General features: G+C 31.5%; 4 protein-coding genes across 4 annotated transcripts in view; 2 read left to right on the top strand and 2 right to left on the bottom strand.

Moving 5' to 3' along the window:
* Positions 1-16,363, bottom strand: part of LOC103572931 (zinc finger protein GLI1) — a 32,572-nt gene extending 16,209 nt beyond the window's left edge. The window contains exon 1 of the mRNA XM_008551745.3: positions 15,860-16,363. The gene's annotated coding sequence lies outside the window, so the exon portion shown is untranslated. The remainder of the gene's footprint in view (positions 1-15,859) is intronic.
* Positions 10,290-12,480, top strand: LOC106693114 (uncharacterized). The gene is made up of 3 exons (XM_008551746.3): positions 10,290-10,441; positions 10,557-10,804; positions 12,284-12,480. The coding sequence occupies exons 1-3, from the start codon at positions 10,305-10,307 to the stop codon at positions 12,367-12,369; spliced, it is 471 nt and encodes a 156-aa protein (XP_008549968.3). The 5' UTR covers positions 10,290-10,304; the 3' UTR covers positions 12,370-12,480.
* Positions 16,364-18,377: 2,014 nt separating the features above from the next.
* LOC106693074 (uncharacterized) lies at positions 18,378-20,512 on the top strand. The gene is made up of 3 exons (XM_008551747.3): positions 18,378-18,472; positions 18,588-18,835; positions 20,316-20,512. The coding sequence occupies exons 2-3, from the start codon at positions 18,601-18,603 to the stop codon at positions 20,399-20,401; spliced, it is 321 nt and encodes a 106-aa protein (XP_008549969.2). The 5' UTR covers positions 18,378-18,472; positions 18,588-18,600; the 3' UTR covers positions 20,402-20,512.
* LOC103572930 (autophagy protein 5) lies at positions 20,326-24,255 on the bottom strand. Its single transcript, XM_008551742.3, has 3 exons — positions 23,950-24,255; positions 23,687-23,889; positions 20,326-22,253 (listed from the first exon to the last, which is right to left on the bottom strand). The coding sequence occupies exons 1-3, from the start codon at positions 24,103-24,105 to the stop codon at positions 21,815-21,817; spliced, it is 798 nt and encodes a 265-aa protein (XP_008549964.1). The 5' UTR covers positions 24,106-24,255; the 3' UTR covers positions 20,326-21,814.
* Positions 24,256-25,363: the final 1,108 nt, after the last annotated feature.

Genomic DNA, 25,363 nt, shown 5'->3' on the forward strand with positions numbered 1-25,363 from the left:
AGAGCGTTCGAGCGTCAAGCTCACGTCGTAAGTATTTCATAAGACGCGAGACCATCTGTTGACTTTAAGGAAGTTTATGTTTAGGAAGTCCATGGGAACATTTTTAAAAATAAACTGTGTCTCGGACATGGGAACTTGCTTCGAGTAACCGACTTCTCTTTTATGTCGATCCGAAATACCACATATACTTATTAGAGCAATATAGGCATATTCTAATAATTAATGACCAAGGATAATCAGCAGTTACCATTAAGCCCAAAAATAAATTTTATATCCGGAATCTACTTTTTTTTACCATTCTCGAAATTATTCAAATTCGGTAAATTTATTAATTACTTTTTTGAGCATATCTCTGAAACTAATTGGCCTACGAACTTAGTTTAAGAATTTTCTGAAAGCTGGTTAAAAACCCTACAAAAATGATCACGAAGTCGAATTTTTATTACCATTAGGTTCAAAGTTACGAGCTAATAAAAATTAGACAGTTATGTTGTGTTTAAAAAATTGAAAAAAAAAGATTTGCCAAAATTCGGACCCAATCTGAAATCATGCCCAAATTCGCTATTTTCGGAGTTGGCCTAAACGTTTGTCGTCTTTGGGACTTTTTGCACCTGAATTTCTGAGACTAGGCCCGAATCAGGACTTTGTAATCCAAATCGGGCATACTTAGCCTGATTTAGGAATATCTAGACCGAAATTATCAAGCGAAGCCTGAAATAATGTGTACTGGCTCTACTTTTCCCTGATTTTGACTATTTATGCCACAACTAGGACAGTCAAGGCCCAATTCAGCACTTTTAAACCTGATTATGTATTCTGGTGCTAAAGTGACCACATATGCCCTCTTAGGATTATTTCGACCCAAACGAGGGTTTGATTTAGGAGTATTCAGTCCGAATTTTGACTAAGTATGCCCATACTACGATACCGTGGACTAAATTGGGACTACTGATGCCCACCGTAGAAAAGTTCAGCCCAGTTTGAATTTTAGATTCCTAGTTGATCCAAATCAGACCCACAGAGATACAATTTCAACTGAAATTGAAATTTTAAAGGCCCAATGATGATTTCTATACTTTATCAGGACCTTTAATGCCCAAATTAGGAGTTAGAATGCCCAAATTGGGAGTCAAGGCGTGATTCAGGACCGCAGTGGTCTAATTTCGACTATTAAGTTGGTATTGGAATCACCTGAGCCTAATAATGATTTTTAAGCCTTGATTAGGACCTTTTATGCCCAAATTAGGAGTTAAAACGCCCACATTGGTTGTAATAGTGCGAATCATAACCAGAGGGTTCTAATGTGGATCCAATGCTAATTTTTAAGCCTTGATTAGAATCATTTATGCCGACATTAGGATGCTCGTTGCCTAGTTGATGACCTTGAAGTCCAAATTAGGCCCAGAGTTCCTATACTCATTATTGAGCTAAAATTTGAATAATACGGATGCAATAATGATTCTTAAGCCTTGATTAGGAAAATTTATCCCCAAATTAGGAGTTCAAATGCTATATAAAAAAAATTAGACTTCCAGATCATTATTCCATCGTACAAAGGACATAATTGACATGTATGATAGTAGTTGGTTAAACACAGGTGTAAGATCGTCACAGGTCCTCAATATGGGCATAAAACCTTACCCGTATTTCGAGCACATTAACTCGCTAAAAAAAAAAAATTCGCTTAGCAACAATAACCGAACAGCTTACAAATGTTGCACATACACATCAAAATTCTTCATTTCCCTTCTCCGTCTTCTCTTCTCCAATATTTATCCTTATTCACCTGCTGGCATACCGGCAAGATCAGCTGCCCCAACCGCCGTTGCCACCTTGGCCAGCACCTTGCTCATCTTCAAAACACTTTCTTATTCAATACCATCTAGCTACAATAATTGCCGAGTATTTCAATTCCATTTAAACTTAACAAATTTTTCCGTACCTTTTTGGGACTTACGCCCAGTGATGCTACAACATGAACTAGAGTAAAACAAACCACTGAGATAATAGACCCAGCAAATGGGATATGATACAATCCAAGGGAATAGGCTTTGAACCCCCAGCAGCAGGTGCGTTGCAGGTGATACATCCCAAGCTGATTCCATCCGCCCGATTCTCGTTTCCCCTCATCGACTTTTTGATCCTCAAACCCAATAATCAAATGGGAATTCATAATTAGGTCCCTGTTATTTTTCAAACTCATCGGACGTTTGGTGCTGGGGAATAGGAAACTTTGCTGGTTGAAGTATGGGTCAAATGGACAGTGGTCGATTCTGGAGACTAAAGATCGAGTAGGATTCGGTTGACAATCGATTGCGTTGGGTTGACTGAAGGAGGGGCACGAGGTCTGGGGTCTGAGGGACAGAGAGCAGAGGGCCGTGCGGTTTGAATAATAAGCTGGGAAAGATGGTCTGAGGCAACGACCACTAGCACACGGCATCCAGGCATGCGAGTTGTTGGTATGGAAGACGCTAGTGTGTATTTTACGGTGGACTGTAGTGAAGTCAAAGCTGTGGACGTCTTGAGACGTTGCAACGGCCCCAACAGGTGTATAGCAGGTGCACCCCTCGGGTTTCGAGTCGGCTAAAAAGTTTCACCTGAAGGTCCCACGCGACTCCTTCGTGTATAACCGTCACTTTTTAACAATTCCGTTTTATAACTACGAGTATTGTTACATCTGCGTGAGACTTTTCTTTGTTTATTTGTTTTTATCCTTTTTAGAGACCACCTTTGATTTAAGTCTTTATATTTTTCTCTGATTTTCGCGGGAAGTTTTATTTGAATTTCAAATTTTGCCGCGTTTTCTTAGATATTCTCGTAAAGTTATTAATTAGAGATTTTTAATCAAATTCTTTAGAGAATCGTCTTAGAGAAGTTAAAAATAAAAGATCCTAATTCGCGCAGTCTTTTTTCAAAATTTTGGCAGAAATTTAACGAATTCTGTTATTTTTAATTTTTGTATATTCGAGCATTTTAGATTTTTTTTTAATTTTTAACTTAATCTAGAATCCAAGTAAGCATAATTAACTTTTTTTTTTAATTCGGGCATAAATTTATAAATTGGAAATTTTGAATTTTAATCCTAGAGAATTTTCGTGGAAGGTATGAAAAATTTAAAGCTCCGAATTTATATTTTTCCTAATTCGGGCATGAAATTGGTCGGGGATAAATTTGGTTAAATTGAAAAATTTTGTCTTACATTAGAATTTAATTTATGACTTCCTAAATAATTAAAAAAATTAAAAATTAAGGAGATATTTTTTTTCAAATTTGGGCATAATCATTTGTGTCCTAATTTGGGTATATTTTTAAAAATTTAAAGATCAAGTTTTTTTACGAAATTATGGTTTTTAAAAAATCATGTCCAATTCTGTGCCCATGAAATTTTTTCCAAATTCGGGCATAAAATTATAAATTTAAAATTCAAATTTTTACCAAATTTGTTATAAAAAAAAAAATTTCTAAAGTCAAATTTCGGGACCAAGAAATCTCCTAATCGGGCAGAAATTAAAAAATCCAAAAATTAAAATAAAAAAGTTTTTATAAAAATCTCAACAATTAAATTTAAAAACTTTTCTCAATTTTTCTCTTTCTCTCCCTGTACTTACCCGTCAACCCTTCCCTCTCCCCAATATCTAGTACCAAAAACAGTTAAAACCCTCTCTATTAACAACAAAGGGAATAGTGACCGTTGGATTAGTGTCAGGTGCGTCTTCCTGTCCAACAAGTGCTTCGAAATTCACCATCACACGTTCTTTACAAACAGGAAGCTTTCCCCTTCTACCCCCACTCTTATCTCCTCCCCCATATTTAAATAACGCGCCCATTTAAAATTCGAATTTTAAATTTCTCCCGCTCGCTGCCAAAATTTAAAAATAAAAAAAAATTTTTTTCCAAGTCCAGCTGGTGGGCAGATAAATTTAGATGCTGCCGCCGACCGTCTGTTGGTTCACCTGTTTTTTTTTTTTTTTCTGTCAATAAATAAATAATTGCGTACGCAAGTACATTAAATAATAATTCATAAATTTGTTTGTTATTTTCCGGATGTTATATCAATATTTTATTACCAAGTACCAGACAAAATAATTATTATTTTATATTTAACGCCGCGTTATCGGAGGTCAGGACCCGCGATATCGTAACTTTTTTTTATAGTGTTATATTTAATTGACATAATTGGTAGATTCTACATAACATTGATTGGATACTAAAGAGTTTTTACTCGGTAGTCATGCAGGGGGTGGTAAAGAAGCGGAACGGGTAGAAGGAGAAGTTGGTGAGGGAGAGGAAGGGGCGAAAGGGGAAAGTGTAAAATTGGGGAATTTCACGCGTTGCCGAGCATAAGATTTGTTTTGATTTTTGGTTTGTAAACTTGTTGGGGAATTCTTGAATATGTGTCCGGTTATTAGATGATAATAATAATAATTGTTGTTATTCTTGTGATTGTTATTAGAATGGAAAATGAAGAATTAGGCGTCGAGCTGATTCATACTGGCTTTGGGGATCGATATCTTGAGAACAAGTGATCCGAAGCTAAAGACATAGCAATGAAAGTTGTAGCGGAAGGTTCGAGCTTTAATTTGAGACCTCGAACGGCCCTTAATTTTGATTAGTTTGGAAGTTATTCATTTTTCGGTGGAAAATTACTGGATCTATGGAAATATATAAATAAGTAGTCGTCTGTATAAATCGATATCTCGAAAACTAGTGATTGAAAGTCAATGATGTATGGATGAAAGTTGTAGGGGAAGGGCTGAGCTTTAATTTGCGACCTCAAACAGCCCTTAATTTTGATTAGTTTGGAAGTTATTCATTTTTCGGTGGAAAATTACTGGATCTATGGAAATATATAAATAAGTAGTCGTCTGTATAGATCGATATCTCGAAAACTAGTGATTGAAAGTCAATGATGTATGAATGAAAGTTGTAGGGAAAGAGCTGAGCTTTAATTTGAGACCTCAAACGGCCCTTAATTTTGATTAGTTTGGAAGTTATTCATTTTTCGGTGGAAAATTACTGGATCTATGGAAATATATAAATAAGTAGTCGTCTGTATAGATCGATATCTCGAAAACTAGTGATTGAAAGTCAATGATGTATGAATGAAAGTTGTAGGGAAAGAGCTGAGCTTTAATTTGAGACCTCAAACGGCCCTTAATTTTGATTAGTTTGGAAGTTATTCATTTTTCGGTGGAAAATTACTGGATCTATGGAAATATATGAATAAGTAGTCGTCTGTATAGATCGATATCTCGAAAACTAGTGATTGAAAGTCAATGATGTATGAATGAAAGTTGTAGCGGAAAGTCCGAGCTTTAATTTGAGACCTCAAACGGCCCTTAATTTTGATTAGTTTGGAAGTTATTCATTTTTCGGTGGAAAATTACTGGATCTATGGAAATATATAAATAAGTAGTCGTCTGTATAAATCGATATCTCGAAAACTAGTGATTGAAAGTCAATGATGTATGGATGAAAGTTGTAGGGGAAGGGCTGAGCTTTAATTTGCGACCTCAAACAGCCCTTAATTTTGATTAGTTTGGAAGTTATTCATTTTTCGGTGGAAAATTACTGGATTTATGGAAATATATAAATAAGTAGTCGTCTGTATAGATCTATATCTCGAAAACTAGTGATTGAAAGTCAATGATGTATGAATGAAAGTTGTAGGGTAAGGGCTGAGCTTTAATTTGCGACCTCAAACAGCCCTTAATTTTGATTAGTTTGGAAGTTATTCATTTTTCGGTGGAAAATTACTGGATCTATGGAAATATATAAATAAGTAGTCGTCTGTATAGATCGATATCTCGAAAACTAGTGATTAAAAGTCAAAGATGTATGAATGAAAGTTGTAGCGGAAGGTTCGAACTTTAATTTGAGACCTCAAACGGCCCTTAATTTTGATTAGTTTGGAAGTTATCAATTTTTCGGTGGAAAATTACTGGATTTATGGAAATATATGAATAAGTAGTCGTCTGTATAGATCTATATCTCGAAAACTAGTGATTGAAAGTCAATGATGTATGAATGAAAGTTGTAGGGTAAGGGCTGAGCTTTAATTTGCGACCTCAAACAGCCCTTAATTTTGATTAGTTTGGAAGTTATTCATTTTTCGGTGGAAAATTACTGGATCTATGGAAATATATAAATAAGTAGTCGTCTGTATAGATCGATATCTCGAAAACTAGTGATTAAAAGTCAAAGATGTATGAATGAAAGTTGTAGCGGAAGGTTCGAACTTTAATTTGAGACCTCAAACGGCCCTTAATTTTGATTAGTTTGGAAGTTATCAATTTTTCGGTGGAAAATTACTGGATTTATGGAAATATATGAATAAGTAGTCGTCTGTATAGATCGATATCTCGAAAACTAGTGATTGAAAGTCAATGATGTATGAATGAAAGTTGTAGGGAAAGGGCTGAGCTTTAATTTGCGACCTCAAACGGCCCTTAATTTTAATTAGTTCATAGTTATTAATTTTTAAGAAAAAAAAAAGTAAAAATTAACTAAGGGGCCCAGTTTCCGATCTTTTTAGAGTGCAGTTAAGGTTATACTATAATAATTAATGTAAGATTTAACTTAATGAGAAAAATAATAATTTTATCGACTAGTTTAGGGTTCGTCAAATAAAGTCATGCCCGTAAAATAATTATTTGGAATTTATATCGCGTTACTAAAACCAAAAGGGCGTATCTCAAAATATACGCCCTTTTGGTTCTGCAGAACCAAAAAGGCGTATAAAATTTTTTTTTTTGCTCCAATCAATGTAAAAATATTGAAAACATTAAAATCTATGGAAAAAACGAAAAAAAAAATTTTTTTGTTTTATGCCCTTTTGGTTTTAAGCAAAAATTTTTTTAAAGTCATAAGGGCGTATCCTATTTTTTCGGTTTATTATTAATTATAGGTCAGAGTAAGAAAAAAAATTGCAAGGGTAATAACAATTATCACTCCACAACTTGATTTATCTGAACAAATATTTATTTGAATAAAAAACCAAATTTCTTTATTTAATTTTGATTGAATTTTAAGTTTGTCACAATTTTTTTAATTCAACAATTGATGTAAAAAATATGTATCATTCGAGAACGAAAGAAATTCATCTAAAAAATTATAAATTCTATGAGTGCTGTGAAATTTAATTTAATCAAATTAAAAAAATACACATTTAGATTGTTCAATTTTTCAAAGGTGCATTTTTTCATTTTTCAATCAAGGTTTCATTTTCTGTTTCCTGTTTTTTTTTTTTTCTTTTCATTTTCAAAAATCAATTGCCGTTGTTCTTGAGAATTGTTATGGTTCTAGAATACCAATATATCGAAGCAAGTTTAATGACCTAAATCATTTTTGTGCATCAGGCACCGTCCCACAAAAATATTGTCAATATTATTAAAGATTAATTCTCAGCGATGGTAATAGTTTATAAATTATTGTCAAGTTATGTTCTAAAAAAAATTAAAAAAATTTTTTTCATACTCTTAGCTACAGATGATTCTGACGATGGAGATGGTATAGGACTAAAACCCTGATGAATTTATTTTTTCTCTATTTTTTATTTGTTTTTTCACTTAAATAAATATTTGTTCATATAAATTAAATTGTGGAGTGATAATTTTTATTACGCTGGCAATTTTTTTTCGTACTCTTACCTGTAATTGATAATAAATCGAAAAAACAGGATACGCCCTTATGATTTTAAAAAAATTTTTTCTTAAAACCAAAAAGGCGTAAAACAAAAAAAAAAATTTCTTTCGTTTTTTCCATAGATTTTAATGTTGTCAACATTTTTACATTGATTGGAGCAAAAAAGTTTTTTTAAACGCCCTTTTGGTTCTGCAGAACCAAAAGGGCGTATATTTTGAGATACGCCCTTATGGTTTTAGTAACGCGATATGTAAAATAAATAAGGATATTGTTGAATTAACTGTACGTATTGCAATAAATAACAAACGAATAGTTATTTTCACAATCAACTGTTTGAACGTACTTTAAATCGCTAAAATGAAAAAATTTTTCTCGCCGTGTACTATTATGTGTTTAATGCAAAGTAGTTTACTAATTTTGTAGATTCCTAAAAACTACTAGCAATTATTTCAAAAAGTAACTAAATATCATTACTTTTAGACATAATACGTGACTTATTAGCGAAAGTTAATTAATTTATGGCATAATCTATAGAAAAGTAATGATTGGTCAAATTAACAATTGGTATCTTAGATACTGATTTTTCCGGCGGGAAATTCCAAAAGTTACAAACTTTTATTTTATAAATTCGATATCACTGATCAATTAGCTTAAAATATTATTTATTCGTCATTATAAATTAATTTACAATATACATAAATCGAATAAGTGGTAACGATTCCTAGTACGTTTATAAAATATCATCCCATACCGTTATGGTAATGATTACTTGGGATTATGGGATATAGACCCATACTCTCTGGGAAAAGTTTCCATAAGTATAAGAACAATTCCTACGATTATGGTAACAGTTTCCATATCGCATGTGAAAGTATCATGGTAATGATTACCATACTCATAGGAATAGTTCCCATAAGCAAATAGGAACCAATCCTATAACCACATTGGAATGGTTCCTAAGTGTGTATGGGAATAAGCTCTATATATTGTGGTAACTATTCCTATAATATTATTGTAAACATAACCATCATATTATAGTAATGATTACCATAATATCATGGTAATAATTCCCATACTATTAAGGTAACGATTACCATGATATTATGGTAATGATTACCATAATGTATGGAAATTACTACCATAATATTATGGTAATTATTACCATACTATTATGGTATAATTACCATACTATTATGGTATAATTCCCATATATTATGGTAATCGTTACCATAATATTATAGTAATGGTTACCATAAAATTATGGTAATCATTACCATAATGTATGGAAATTATTACTATAATGTATGGGAATTATTACCATAATATTATGGTAACTATTACCATAATATTATGGTAACTATTACCATAATATTATGGTAACCATTATCATAGTTACATGGTAACGATTACCATGATTCCATAGGAGCTATTCCGATACCATATGGGAATTATACCCGTAATTATAGGAATGGTTACCATAATATATATGGGTGCCGTTCCTATAATCAACATTTTAACAAAACCGGTTACCATGCAGTATGGGAACCATTCCCATAATATATTGTAACTGTTACTATGATTTTCTCTCCGTGTGGTAAATAATAAAATGAAAAATTCGTATACTAGATCTTTATATATTAATGTGTACGTTTACTAATTTTTTGGTTCCTCATTTTCTAAATTTTTCTGTTTATTTGAATAGTAATAACTAGATAGCAATTTATCAATTCTTTTTCGTATTAATTTAAATATACGAAATTACAAATTTAGCTCTTCTGTGTATCAAATTTAAATATCAATAATAGCCATTTTATAATATATATAATGATCCTGGTTTGATATTAATATCAAATATACTGATTTTAAGTCAAAAATAAACTACAAACTATTCAAATTTTTAGCATCATTTTTTTCCGTGTATTAAATTTATAGTTTTTTGTAAAATAGAAAAAAATAGAAAAGGTCAGAAAATGGGCTAGGGTCAATAACTGGGTCTTTCGCTTTAATTCTTTCTTATCAACTCGTAAAAAAAATTGTATTCTTTACTCCGAGTCGGTAGAAACATTTTCTACTTTTTTCATCATTAAGGTCTTGTTCAGTCGATTAAAAAGTAATTATTAAAAAACAATTTTTTGTTTTTTTTAAATCAAATTTTCTCTTAAATCGCGAAGTATTCTATTATAATTTACTGGACTTCTTGAAAAAAAATTAAAATAAGTATTAAAAATAAGTGCCTCAAGATAAAACAACAATAACTTGAGGTATCTACTATTTTTATTATTTAAAAAAAAAAAAAAAAACATAAAAATTTAAATGCCTTCTTATCGTGCAGATTCTTACTCATCAGTAATTTTCCAGCGATGAAAAATTTTTGTTGTACCTTTGGTTTAATTGTTATTTTAATTTTAAACGCCAGGTCCATAAATTTTTGTGAAAATCCCAAATGATAAATATTTTTTCGACTAATAACTCAAATTGCCGTTCAATGAATCGATATATGACAAAAATAAAAAAAATCGTTTTTGTAGAAAATTAACTTCCTTTGAAAAATATATGATTAGCTTATCGTGAAGTTGATAGTTCGCCTTGAAAATGCGATTAAATCAAAAAAATTTTTTTATTACCTCAAGTATGACTAACAACTTTCAGGGACAAATTTTATGAAATATTTTTTTAAATTTTATTTAAACCAATCCTGCGCTAAACTCGCGATTCATTTAATAAAAGTGGGTAAATATATAAACAGCCGCAATTTAGACACGGAATCACTACTACTCAATCCTGTTAAAGAAAACAAGTAAGTAAGCTTTAATTTACATTTTTTTTTTCACCGATACCTCTGAGTCTGCAGAACATGACCCTGCAGCAAATTTCAAATTTTTACTACTAATGTACTTTTTTTTATTTTTAAGAAACCGTGAAACAATGAATAAATTTTTGGTAGCAATTATGGTCCTGCTAATAATTTCATTAGCAAGTGCCGAAGTATGTGAGCGTGATTCTATGGACATAGATGGCACATGTGTCAAAGTAATCGGTAATTCATGCACTAACCATGCTGACTGCCGTCGCAATGACGCAGCATGCTTAGAAGGCACTTGTCAGTGGGTCCAAAATTGGCTGACGGAACAAGATCGCCTTAGATCGTACGTTGCAAAAGGTTAGTTGATTTAATTCATGCTGAAAATAAACGCCTTTAAATGCCAAATACAGTGGAGTCTCTAACTTTGATTGAGACGAATCCAAAATTTCAGGAATTAAAATTGTAGAAGTACCACTTCTTTTTACTAGAAGGCGTGGCTTAAAAAAAGTGTGAGTCAAACCAAACCACCCCCGAGTTTTAAAATTTTAAAGGTTAGGTTTTGCCAAAATTAATACGTCAATTTTACTATTGTTAAACTTTTTAAATAGAAAATCAATTTTTCCAGTGAAACTCATTTCTCATCAAGAAATAAGTTATTTTTTTTTTTTAAATGATTTTCGCAATATTAAACCTTATTTAACTTAAATTTTTATTTACGTACACACGAGTTTAGGGTTAGAAAACTCAGTTTACGCGCAACGCCTATACGCAGAATTATGCTTTACGTTTGCGCATGTACAGTTAAGTGACAGAGTGGAAGAACTCTTCCCCTGCTGACGGGGGAGAAATGAAGGGAAGTCAAAGTTACAGAACGAAAAAGTTATAGAGACTCTACTGTATCGATCTAGCACAAAAATTTTATTATTAAACACTCATAATTTCTAATTGTTCAGATCCATTGCTTGAATTTTTAATTAACTACTAATGCCACCCCTCTGCCTCAAAATTCGACCGAAATGGGCGTGACATATCCCACTCTATAATCCAAGTTATCAAAATTTAAAGAATAGGCTACCCCACATCTAATGGCAATCTTGCTCAAGCCTGGTCACCAGTACACTAGTTGTCTACGTCTTTATATAACTATGGATCTTGCTGTAGATACTGGCAAAAAGTATTCTTTTGCAGGTTTCGTACAAGACTTGAAAAAAAAAAACTGTGTTATATTCTACTCGAAGAATCGGGGAAGAATATTGAAGGTATCTTGCTCAAGGTGCATTGGCACAGTGACTTGAGCTAATCTTGCACCAGACATTACTTGCAGACACTAACGCGTCCTGCAGCAGATTGGCGCAAGAAGTCTCATATTACACTAGTCCTCACTTCTGTCTCTGCTACTTTACCTCCTCCATTGGCAGGCAATACAGGATCCCAGGGGAATGTGACAGAGATAGAAGTGAGGACTAGTGTAATATGAGATTTTTTGCGCAAATCTGCTGCAAGACGCGTTAGTGTTTGTAAGTAATTTCTGGTGCAAGACTCGCTCAAGATGTGTATGAGTAACTTTACTACCACATCTTGATCAAGACATCTTCAGTGTTCTTTTGAACAAAATCTTTTCCAAATCCTGCAACAATCTTGTCTTAGAATCTTTCATTAATTATATAAAGTATCATATAGACAACTAGGGCCACCGGGTAAAAATACTCTCATTCATGCTCCCAAGCCCCGAACTCGAGGATTATACTCGATGGCACCAGTTATCTAAATTATTACAATTTAATAAAATTTAAGATCGTTTGCTGAATTATTTAATGAGTTTAAATTATTTTACAGAATTCAATGATGTCTGTGTTTCGGATTCTCAGTGTCGGGACTTAACCAATGCGGTATGCAGATATTTCAGATGCGTTCCTGCCTAGTCTTCCAGAGAATGTTCAAGCCAAATAATTAATCAACAACGCACTGCTATTATTGATTGTTGCGATGTTTTCGGTTATGAATTATGGAATAAATAAATATATTGAGCAATACCTGTGGAATTAGTTTATTTTTATATTTTTTTAGGAAATAGACGATAATAGTTGTTGTTTACTTCGCAGTTTGATATTTTGGAAGCTGTTTAAAAATAATCAGTTTCAATCGAACAAGAAATTGAATGTCGTAACCACAACTCGCCGCTTATTGGTTTTGGTCTGATTTTCGAAAATCTAATTTCTAACAGATCTTGAGGTTTTGCGGTTCTAGGAAGCTATTCTGACTAAGCTTAAATTAAGAAATTTTCAAAGATTCAGGGGGCGTTCGGTAAATAAAAATGGATTTGGGAAATAATGGGCACCCTAATATATGTATATTCAACCCCAAAAACTACTTTTCTACTTTTTTGAAGTTCTGGTCCTTTAGAGTTTTAAGGAGAGTGGCAGCACAGTCAGGAGTAACTACCTGGCAAATCTTCCATGTATAATTAAAAATAAAAAGATAAGTGGAATGCGATCATATAAGATCATACAAGAAAAGATATGATCATATCTAAGCATTTTTTCCCGGGTCGTTAAAATCCATTGGATAGTTTTTTAAAATAAAAGTTTTGTGAATTTCAACTCTTATAACTTTTGTTCTATTTATTTGTTTATTATGACACCGTTGACATTTTTCATTATTTCTCACCCCGAACATGATGCCGTTGACCCCATTCGATTCAAACTACAAGTATACGAAAATTGAAGAACACACCTTTAAGGTCTAATTTTTAAGGGGTGGTTTCCCCCCTATATATGTTTATTCTTAAAAAAAAAAAAATACGTGTGCCTTAGATTTTGACGGAGAATAGCATATCACAGTCTTATTGAAATCGGAAAGGGTCACTTGGGATATCGTCTTTTTGCAAGTTTTGTTGTGGAAATATATATAAAACTTCATTGTATGATACAATAGCAAATGCAGTGGTATCTCTAGTGCTGACATACTTATCCTACAGCAATTTTTGTTTTCCGCGTTTTGACCTTATGTTACTATAAAATAGAAACAAGAGTGCAAATGCCAACGAATTTTAAATAAGGCATGCAATATTCTGATTATATTTAGGGGAAGGTGGGGCAAAGTGGGCCCCTTAAGAAGTGAGGGCTTATATGTGACATAAATGCCAGCCCATTTTGTCCCCAAGGGTCTATTTCGCCGCACTCTCTCCTAATAGGAGAAGGGGGAAGGATCTTAAAATCCGCCCCCCGTTTCCCTATCGAATTCTTTATCGATATTAATTTATTTTCGTCTCAATTGTTAATAACACGTCTACTATAATAGAAAATTTATATTTCGATCATTAATTTTTAAACGAACATGTTTGTAAGTCGGTTATTTTTGTTGAGTCTGATGAGTTTCAAAATAAATTTATTCAGGTGATATCGATTTTATCTGAAATGAAATGTTTTGTGAGACTGAAACATGTTTTAGTTTTCAGTTATAAAAAATATTTTTATTTTAGTTAGATTGGTATAAATAGCAATCATTTTAAGTAGTGAAGATGTATACGCAGGTGATAAACAACCTAAAGAGTAAATTATTTTAAAAATATAGTTTTAAGCCTTAACGCACTACCATTTCTAATTGTTTATATTCATGAATTATGATTTTCATAAGTTAAAAATTTCAGAGCATTGCTTCAACAATGGACTCTAAATTAATGTTTCTTATTCTATTAATCGGGCTGTTGATGATTATCGACAATGTCCGGACTGACGACTAAGTCCACAAATGTGTTTCAGCGGCCATTTTCCTTGGTAGCCATTTCAGTGCCAACTTTAAAGTGTAAAGTGTAAAGCTGTCGTCAAATTGATTGTAACCAATTGACATCAGTTTTCTGGTAGTAAAGTTACTCATACACATCTTGAGCGAGTCTTGCACCAGAAATTACTTACAAACACTAACGCGTCTTGCAGCAGATTTGCGCAAAAAGTCTCATATTACACTAGTCCTCACTTCTATCTCTGTCACATTCCCCTGGGATCCTGTATTGCCTGCCAATGGAGGGGGTAAAGTAGCAGAGACAGAAGTGAGGACTAGTGTAATATGAGACTTCTTGCGCCAATCTGCTGCAGGACGCGTTAGTGTCTGCAAGTAATGTCTGGTGCAAGATTAGCTCAAGTCACTGTGCCAATGCACCTTGAGCAAGATACCTTCAATATTCTTCCCCGATTCTTCGAGTAGAATATAACACAGTTTTTTTTTTTTCAAGTCTTGTACGAAACCTGCAAAAGAATACTTTTTGCCAGTATCTACAGCAAGATCCATAGTTATGTAAAGACGTAGACAACTAGTGTACTGGTGACCAGGCTTGAGCAAGATTGCCATTAGATGTGGGGTAGCCTATTCTTTAAATTTTGATAACTTGGATTATAGAGTGGGATATGTCACGCCCATTTCGGTCGAATTTTGAGGCAGAGGGGTGGCATTAGTAGTTAATTAAAAATTCAAGCAATGGATCTGAACAATCAGAAATTATGAGTGTTTAATGATAAAATTTTTGTGCTAGATCGATACAGTAGAGTCTCTATAACTTTTTCGTTCTGTAACTTTGACTTCCCTTCATTTCTCCCCCGTCAGCAGGGGAAGAGTTCTTCCACTCTGTCACTTAACTGTACATGCGCAAACGTAAAGCATAATTCTGCGTATAGGCGTTGCGCGTAAACTGAGTTTTCTAACCCTAAACTCGTGTATACGTGAATAAAAATTTTAGTTAAATAAGGTTTAATATTGCGAAAATCATTTAAAAAAAAAAAAATAACTTATTTCTTGATGAGAAATGAGTTTCACTAGAAAAATTGATTTTCTATTCAAGAAGTTTAAGAATAATAAAATTGACATATTAATTTTGGCAAAACCTAACCTTTAAAATTTTAAAACTCGGGGGTGGTTTGGTTTGACTCACACTTTTTTCAAGCCATGCTTTCTAGTAAAAAGAAGTGGTACTTCTACAATTTTAATTCCTGAAATTTTGGATTCGTCTCAGTCAAAGTTAGAGACCACTGTACTAAAGTAACCCACCACATGAGTGAATTTCGGTAATGACTGAGCCTGAACCTCATTAACTGAGGTAGTGGAAAGTGAGCGCACGCTGTAGGCTATCCCTAGTTTGGCGCCGTGCGTACTATTTTATCTGACTTGGTCGTTAAGTATTAATGAAAGCCGTGGAGTCTTAGCAGAAGAGCTATTGGTCTCGGAAATGGGCAAAAATGTCGAGTACGTTCACATAATCATAAGGAAATATTAAAAATGCCAGTCAGCTGGAATGGAAGACAGATTTATCAAAAATTTTCAGCACCTCCCTGACTTTTCGGTAGATTGCGCTTAGTTTCCAACAAAGGCGGCCCTTGTTCATTTCACAAGAAGTAAATTTAGCAAAAAATGTTAAAAGACCTTTTTTGTAGAACATTAAATTGCATACATCAACCGATTGTCTATATAGGATATCAATTTAATCCCCCGATGGACATCAGCAACATTCTGAACAAGCCAACAGCTCAACACGCTTATATTTAATATAACTTCATCAACAGTTCTGGACTGAACATTTAAAAAACTCCCGCCAAACAAGCGAAATCTACTAACGGCTAAATGAACTACACAGTTCAAACCAATAAACAAACTACTACTAATATATAGGATATCTCACAAACTAATATCGTGGTCCCGGTAAGAGGAGGGACCTCGGAAATAGCCCCCACTATTGAACATTTATAAACTGCGCATGCGTAAAGGAAAGTGCGGGAACATTTAGTACATAAAACATCAACAGTGGGAGTAAAAACCGACGACACCCGAAGTCCATTCTCTTGTTGGGATGACAATAATCAGGACCCTATCAAACATGAATAAAAACTGTTCTCCAAACTCCTATTTCCAAGCCAATCTCGATCCACAGTCTTAACCCCCCCCCCTCCCCCAACAATAATAAATTTAAAAAAATAATATTTCTAAATATGGTAATCATTACCATAAAGTATGGTAATCATTACCATAATGTATGGGAATTATTACCATAATGTATGGGAATTATTACCATAATGCATGGGAATTATTACCATAATATTATGGTAACTATTACCATACTATTATGGTATAATTACCATACTATTATGGTATAATTCCCATACATTATGATAATCGTTACCATAATATTATAGTAATGGTTACCATAATATTATGGTAATCATTACCATAATGTATGGGAATTATTACCATACTGTATGGGAATTATTACCATAATGTATGGGAATTATTACCATAATGTATGGGAATTATTACCATAATATTATGGTAACTATTACCATACTATTATGGTATAATTACCATACTATTATGGTATAATTCCCATACATTATGATAATCGTTACCATAATATTATAGTAATGGTTACCATAATATTATGATAATCGTTACCATAATATTATAGTAATGGTTACCATAATATTATGGTAATCATTACCATAATGTATGGGAATTATTACCATACTGTATGGGAATTATTACCATAATGTATGGGAATTATTACTATAATGTATGGGAATTATTACCATAATATTATGGTAACTATTACCATAATATTATGGTAACCATTATCATAGTTACATGGTAACGATTACCATGATTCCATAGGAGCTATTCCGATACCATATGGGAATTATACCCGTAATTATAGGAATGGTTACCATAATATATATGGGTGCCGTTCCTATAATCAACATTTCAAAAAAACCGGTTACCATGCAGTATGGGAACCATTCCCATAATATATTGTAACTGTTACTATGATTTTCTCTCCGTGTGGTAAATAATAAAATGAAAAATTCGTATACTAGATCTTTATATATTAATGTGTACGTTTACTAATTTTTTGGTTCCTCATTTTCTAAATTTTTCTGTTTATTTGAATAGTAATAACTAGATAGCAATTTATCAATTCTTTTTCGTATTAATTTAAATATACGAAATTACAAATTTAGCTCTTCTGTGTATCAAATTTAAATATCAATAATAGCCATTTTATAATATATATAATGATCCTGGTTTGATATTAGTATCAAATATACTGATTTTAAGTCAAAAATAAACTACAAACTATTCAAATTTTTAGCATCATTTTTTTCCGTGTATTAAATTTATAGTTTTTTGTAAAATAGAAAAAAATAGAAAAGGTCAGAAAATGGGCTAGGGTCAATAACTGGGTCTTTCGCTTTAATTCTTTCTTATCAACTCGTAAAAACAATTGTATTCTTTACTCCGAGTCGGTAGAAACATTTTCTACTTTTTTCATCATTAAGGTCTTGTTCAGTCGATTAAAAAGTAATTATTAAAAAACAATTTTTTGTTTTTTTTAAATCAAATTTTCTCTTAAATCGCGAAGTATTCTATTATAATTTACTGGACTTCTTGAAAAAAAAATTAAAATAAGTATTAAAAATAAGTGCCTCAAGATAAAACAACAATAACTTGAGGTATCTACTATTTTTATTATTTAAAAAAAAAAAAAAAACATAAAAATTTAAATGCCTTCTTATCGTGCAGATTCTTACTCATCAGTAATTTTCCAGCGATGAAAAATTTTTGTTGTACCTTTGGTTTAATTGTTATTTTAATTTTAAACGCCAGGTCCATAAATTTTTGTGAAAATCCCAAATGATAAATATTTTTTCGACTAATAACTCAAATTGCGGTTCAATTAATCGATATATGACAAAAATAAAAAAAATCATTTTTGTAGAAAATTAACTTCCTTTGAAAAATATATGATTAGCTTATCGTGAAGTTGATAGTTCGCCTTGAAAATGCGATTAAATCAAAAAAATTTTTTTATTACCTCAAGTATGACTAACAACTTTCAGGGACAAATTTTATAAAATATTTTTTTAAATTTTATTTAAACCAATCCTACGCTAAACTCGCGATTCATTTAATAAAAGTGGGTAAATATATAAACAGCCGCAATTTAGACACGGAATCACTACTACTCAATCCTGTTAAAGAAAACAAGTAAGTAAGCTTTAATTGACATTTTTTTTTTCGCCGATACCTCTGAGTCTGCAGAACATGACCCTGCAGCAAATTTCAAATTTTTACTACTAATGTACTTTTTTTTATTTTTAAGAAACCGTGAAACAATGAATAAATTTTTGGTAGCAATTATGGTCCTGCTAATAATTTCATTAGCAAGTGCCGAAGTATGTGAGCGTGATTCTATGGACATAGATGGCACATGTGTCAAAGTAATCGGTAATTCATGCACTAACCATGCTGACTGCCGTCGCAATGACGCAGCATGCTTAGAAGGCACTTGTCAGTGGGTCCAAAATTGGCTGACGGAACAAGATCGCCTTAGATCGTACGTTGCAAAAGGTTAGTTGATTTAATTCATGCTGAAAATAAACGCCTTTAAATGCCAGATACAGTGGAGTCTCTAACTTTGACTGAGACGAATCCAAAATTTCAGGAATTAAAATTGTAGAAGTACCACTTCTTTTTACTAGAAGGCGTGGCTTAAAAAAAGTGTGAGTCAAACCAAACCACCCCCGAGTTTTAAAATTTTAAAGGTTAGGTTTTGCCAAAATTAATACGTCAATTTTACTATTGTTAAACTTCTTAAATAGAAAATCAATTTTTCCAGTGAAACTCATTTCTCATCAAGAAATAAGTTATTTTTTTTTTTTTAATGATTTTCGCAATATTAAAGCTTATTTAACTTAAATTTTTATTTACGTACACACGAGTTTAGGGTTAGAAAACTCAGTTTACGCGCAACGCCTATACGCAGAATTATGCTTTACGTTTGCGCATGTATAGTTAAGTGACAGAGTGGAAGAACTCTTCCCCTGCTAACGGGGGAGAAATAAAGGGAAGTCAAAGTTACAGAACGAAAAAGTTATAGAGACTCTACTGTATCGATCTAGCACAAAAATTTTGTTATTAAACACTCATAATTTCTAATTGTTCAGATCCATTGCTTGAATTTTTAATTAACTACTAATGCCACCCCTCTGCCTCAAAATTCGACCGAAATGGGCGTGACATATCCCACTCTATAATCCAAGTTATCAAAATTTAAAGAATAGGCTACCCCACATCTAATGGCAATCTTGCTCAAGCCTGGTCACCAGTACACTAGTTGTCTACGTCTTTATATAACTATGGATCTTGCTGTAGATACTGGCAAAAAGTATTCTTTTGCAGGTTTCGTACAAGACTTGAAAAAAAAAAAACTGTGTTATATTCTACTCGAAGAATCGGGGAAGAATATTGAAGGTATCTTGCTCAAGGTGCATTGGCACAGTGACTTGAGCTAATCTTGCACCAGACATTACTTGCAGACACTAACGCGTCCTGCAGCAGATTGGCGCAAGAAGTCTCATATTACACTAGTCCTCACTTCTGTCTCTGCTACTTTACCTCCTCCATTGGCAGGCAATACAGGATCCCAGGGGAATGTGACAGAGATAGAAGTGAGGACTAGTGTAATATGAGACTTTTTGCGCAAATCTGCTGCAAGACGCGTTAGTGTTTGTAAGTAATTTCTGGTGCAAGACTCGCTCAAGATGTGTATGAGTAACTTTACTACCACATCTTGATCAAGACATCTTCAGTGTTCTTTTGAACAAAATCTTTTCCTAATCCTGCAACAATCTTGTCTTAGAATCTTTCATTAATTATATAAAGTATCATATAGACAACTAGGGCCACCGGGTAAAAATACTCTCATTCATGCTCCCAAGCCCCGAACTCGAGGATTATACTCGATGGCACCAGTTATCTAAATTATTACAATTTAATAAAATTTAAGATCGTTTGCTGAATTATTTAATGAGTTTAAATTATTTTACAGAATTCAATGATGTCTGTGTTTCGGATTCTCAGTGTCGGGACTTAACCAATGCGGTATGCAGATATTTCAGATGCGTTCCTGCCTAGTCTTCCAGAGAATGTTCAAGCCAAATAATTAATCAACAACGCACTGCTATAATTGATTGTTGCGATGTTTTCGGTTATGAATTATGGAATAAATAAATATATTGAGCAATACCTGTGGAATTAGTTTATTTTTATATTTTTTTAGGAAATAGACGATAATAGTTGTTGTTTACTTCGCAGTTTGATATTTTGGAAGCTGTTTAAAAATTATCAGTTTCAATCGAACAAGAAATTAAATGTCGTAACCACAACTCGCCGCTTATTGGTTTTGGTCTGATTTTCGAAAATCTAATTTCTAACAGATCTTGAGGTTTTGCGGTTCTAGGAAGCTATTCTGACTAAGCTTAAATTAAGAAATTTTCAAAGATTCAGGGGGCGTTCGGTAAATAAAAATGGGTTTGGGAAATAATGGGCACCCTAATATATGTATATTCAACACCAAAAACTACTTTTCTACTTTTTTAAAGTAAATATTATGAATAAATGAAGCTTGTGGGTACTCTTTCCAGAGGAAATTTAATTTGCTACAATTTTTGGCTCTTTACTTTTCCTCCTTAGACTAATAGTTTTCAAAATAGATATGCTGAGTATTAAAAAACGTAATGATTACAATAATTATTTTTAATTTTGGAATCAAGTAGGGCTTGTGGGTACTCTTTCCAGAGGAAATTCAATTTGCCACAATTTTTGACTTATTACTTTTCCTCCTCGGACCAATAGTTTTCGAGATAAATATCCCGGGTATTGAAAAACGTAATTATTATAATAATTTTTAATTTTGGAATTAAGTAGGGCTTGTGGGTACTCTTTCCAGAGGAAATTCAATTTGCCACAATTTTTGACTTATTACTTTTCCTCCTCGGACCAATAGTTTTCGAGATAAATATCCCGGGTATTGAAAAACGTAATTATTATAATAATTTTTAATTTTGGAATTAAGTAGGGCTTGTGGGTACTCTTTCCAGAGGAAATTTCATTTTAAACAATTTTTACCTCATTATATTTTGTCATAAGACTGATAGTTTAATAAATAAAAACATGTACCCTTGAACTTTCTTAAAATAATTCTATTAAATAAATAAAATTAATAATAAAAAATTACGCAACTGACTTTCTACCAAAAACTTAGCCCAAATTTATTATGATAAATATTTTTCAAGCCATAATTTATTACTGTAATTATTTACACATTAAATACATAATTAAGTGTAACTTAAAGTGATTCTTAAAATAATAAAAATTAATAATAATAATAAAATCCTTAAATAAATAGACGGAACGAAAGGCGTATAAAAATAAAAATATATTTAAATCACAATTTAAATTAAAGTTTCATAAAAATGTGAGTCGATCCAATTTTTGATTTAAATAATTAATTAATTAATTAACTTATAAGGGGGGGGGGATAATTAACTAGGTAATGAGACAGAGGTGTAGAAAATTATCCGGGTAACTCATATGCTCGGATAGCCACTGAAGGGGAGTGTCGAGAGGGGGAGTAATACCGTGAGTGCGAACAGATTTCTGTGAGTTTTTGTCCTCGGAGAAAACTTCGTCCAGAAGATGTCTGAGGGTCTTGCGGGCGCCCTCTTCGTTCACGGGCTTGACAAGCTTCTGGATGTACTTCTCCTCGGAGGTGTAGCAGCGGAAGGGAATGAACTTGAAGCCTTCTTCGTTGGAGGTTTCCATCAGCCGGTGGTTCACGGCCCAGAATTGCTCAAACTTGTCGTTGAGGAGGCCCAGCCACAGCTGGTTGTGGTCCTTTTTTTGCATCGAGGACACTACGGTCCCTCGGTGCTTCAGGACATCGGCCTCTTTTATGCAGGATAAAAAATACGCCTCGACTACTTCTCTGTAATTATTTTTAAATAAATTAGATAAGTTACACTGTCGATTTATCGACTTTTTAGCAATCGATAGTTGAAAAAACGATATATCGAATCACTTTAACAATCGATTGTTGAAAATCGATACATAAAATTTTTGAACAATCGATAGTTAAAAAATCGATGTATCGAATTATGAATTAATCGATTGATGGACAAATTTATATATCGAATGTTTAGAGATCGAAATATAAATTTTTTTAACAATCGATATTTATAGAATCGATGTATCGAATTATGAATGAATCGATTGATGGAATAATCGATACATCGAATTTTTAGAGATCGATTAATAAATTTTTTTAACAATCGATAAATAAAGGATCGATGTATCGATTTATGAATCAATCGATTGTTAAAAATCGATACATAAAATTTTTGAACAATCGATAGTTAAAAAATCGATGTATCGAATTATGAATTAATCGATTGATGGACAAATTTATATATCGAATGTTTAGAGATCGAAATATAAATTTTTTTAACAATCGATATTTATAGGATCGATGTATCGAATTATGAATGAATCGATTGATGGAATAATCGATACATCGAAATTTTAGAGATCGATTGATGAATTTTTTTAACAATCGATTGTTAAAAAACGATGTATCAGATTATAAGTTAATCGATTGATGGAAAAATCGATATATCGAACTTTTAAAGATCGATAGTTAGAAACTTTTTAGAAATTGAGATATCGATACAAATTTTGTATTTCGATAAAAAAAAATTCGATATCGAATTTCGATATCTCGAATCGTGAAGTTCGATATATCGAATTTATCAACGACTAATCGAATATTTAAATTTATATCGGTTCGTTTAACTTTCTATGGATAACTCGACTTTTTAAAATTCGATGTATCGAAAATTAAAGTAATCGATACTTACAAAATCGATATATCAAATCTTTAAAAAATCGATAATAAAGTAATCGATACATCGAATTTTTAAAATTCATGTAAATTAAAATTTTCAAATTTCAAAAAACAAAATTTTAAAATCGCACGTTAGAATTCAATTATTAAATTCCCTATCGATATATCGAATGTTATACAATCGATCATAATCTCTAAAATCAATTGATATCTCAACACAAATCTTCGGTACATAAAATTTATTTTTAAAAAACTCAAATCGATGTATCGATCCCCATTTTACTCTTCGATATCGATTAAAAAATTTTCCCGCCAAATTTAAATATTTAAATTTCCCGCTTAAAAAAATTCGAACTTAAAATCTCACGCTGGCGTCATCTTACAATAAAAATTCAAAACTCCTTTTTGTTTAACCCAATGAGATAAATAAACAAAAAAATAAATCGATTACCGAATAAATTCTGGAACAAAAATTACAAAATATATAACAAATAAATTTTCAAAAATAAATGACTCACTTGTTAGAGCAATGCATTATAACATTCTCGGGAAATTTATCAAAATGTACGACAATATTCCAGGGCAGATCGATGTCATTACAATAAATATCCAACAGAACTCCGATAGGAAAGTGCCATTTTAATGGAGTTCCATTAAATTCGAGCCACATTTCATTATCTTGTTTATCTTCCTGTATATATTTTATAAAATGTTTCCTAACCTAAAAAAATAAATTTTCAAAATTTAAATAAATACACAAATTAATGAAGTAATTAATTACCTTGTCAGTACAGAGAGGAAAATAACTTAATCTAGGGACCATTAAATAAAATGGATCTGGTGCCGTTAGTTCGCAAACTTCTTCTCCATTCAATTGAAAACAAACAGGAATTTTTCCCTTCCAAATTTCTTTTAATACTTCACGATCATCCGCCATTTTTTAAAAATTTATTATTATTACCAGTGTAATTAATTAATTTAAATTAGGCTAGTAATTTATAATTATTAATTAGTTTCGCTTATTTTTAAATACTTTTATTTATTTTATTGATCAAAAACATTAGAAAATATTTTCACGACGCCATGTTGTTTTTTTAACTAATCGATTGTGGTATCGAATGTATCGAAGTTTCAACTATCGATATATTTAATTGTTAAATTAATTTTAATCACGAACAATTCTTTAAATTAATTAATTTTATTATTTCAAATTTTCCCGCCTTAAATTAAATATTCAAATTTATGGATTTAAAAATTTAGAAACTTCTCTTTTTTAACTTTTAAATGTTCTTACCTTAAATAAATTAATTATAGATTTCAGTAATTAAATAATTTAGTAAATTAATTTTTAAATTAAATTAATTTTTTAATTTTCCCGCCTTATCAAAATTAATTATTAATTTTATTAATTGAATAATTTTTTTTAAATATTATATTTAAATTTTTAGAACTTTCCCGCCATAAATAAATCAATTGTTATTTAAAATGATTTGAAAAATTTGATACAAATGGTCCAATTTCCCTCAATTCATGTAATTATTTTTTAATTTATTAAATAATTTTTAATTTAAATTTTCTATTAAAATTTAAAAATTTTTGTCTGAAATAAATTTATTATTAAATTTTATTAATTTTTTCTTGTAATTTTCAAATTTTCCCGCTTTAGATAAATTAATTATTAATTTCATTAATCAAATAATTTTTTATTTGAATTTTAACAATTTTCCCGCCTTAAATTAATTAATTATTGAATTTTATTAATTTTTTCTTGTAATTTTCAAATTTTCCCGCCTTAGATAAATTAATTACTAAATTTTGTTAATTATTTCTTGTAATTTTCGAACCTTTCTGTTTAATATAAATTTACAATTAATCTTATTATTTAAATAATGTTTTACTTTTTATTTTGTATTTGAATTTTAATAATTTTCTCGCCTGGATTTAATTAATTATTAAATTTCATTTATTTTTTCTTGTAATTTTCAAATTTTCCCGCCTTAGATAAATTAATTATTAATTTTATTAATTAAGTAATTTGTTCTCTTAATTTTTTATTTGAATTTTAAAAATTTTCCCGCCTTAAATGAATCGAATTTCTTTACTTGAATTTCTCCCAATCACGTGGTTTAAAAAATCAATTAATTAGATTATCATTCTTAAATAATTAATTATCTCTATAATAATTTTTAAAAAAT

Source organism: Microplitis demolitor, chromosome 10 (assembly GCF_026212275.2).
Source record: "Microplitis demolitor isolate Queensland-Clemson2020A chromosome 10, iyMicDemo2.1a, whole genome shotgun sequence".
NCBI lineage: Eukaryota > Metazoa > Arthropoda > Insecta > Hymenoptera > Braconidae > Microplitis > Microplitis demolitor.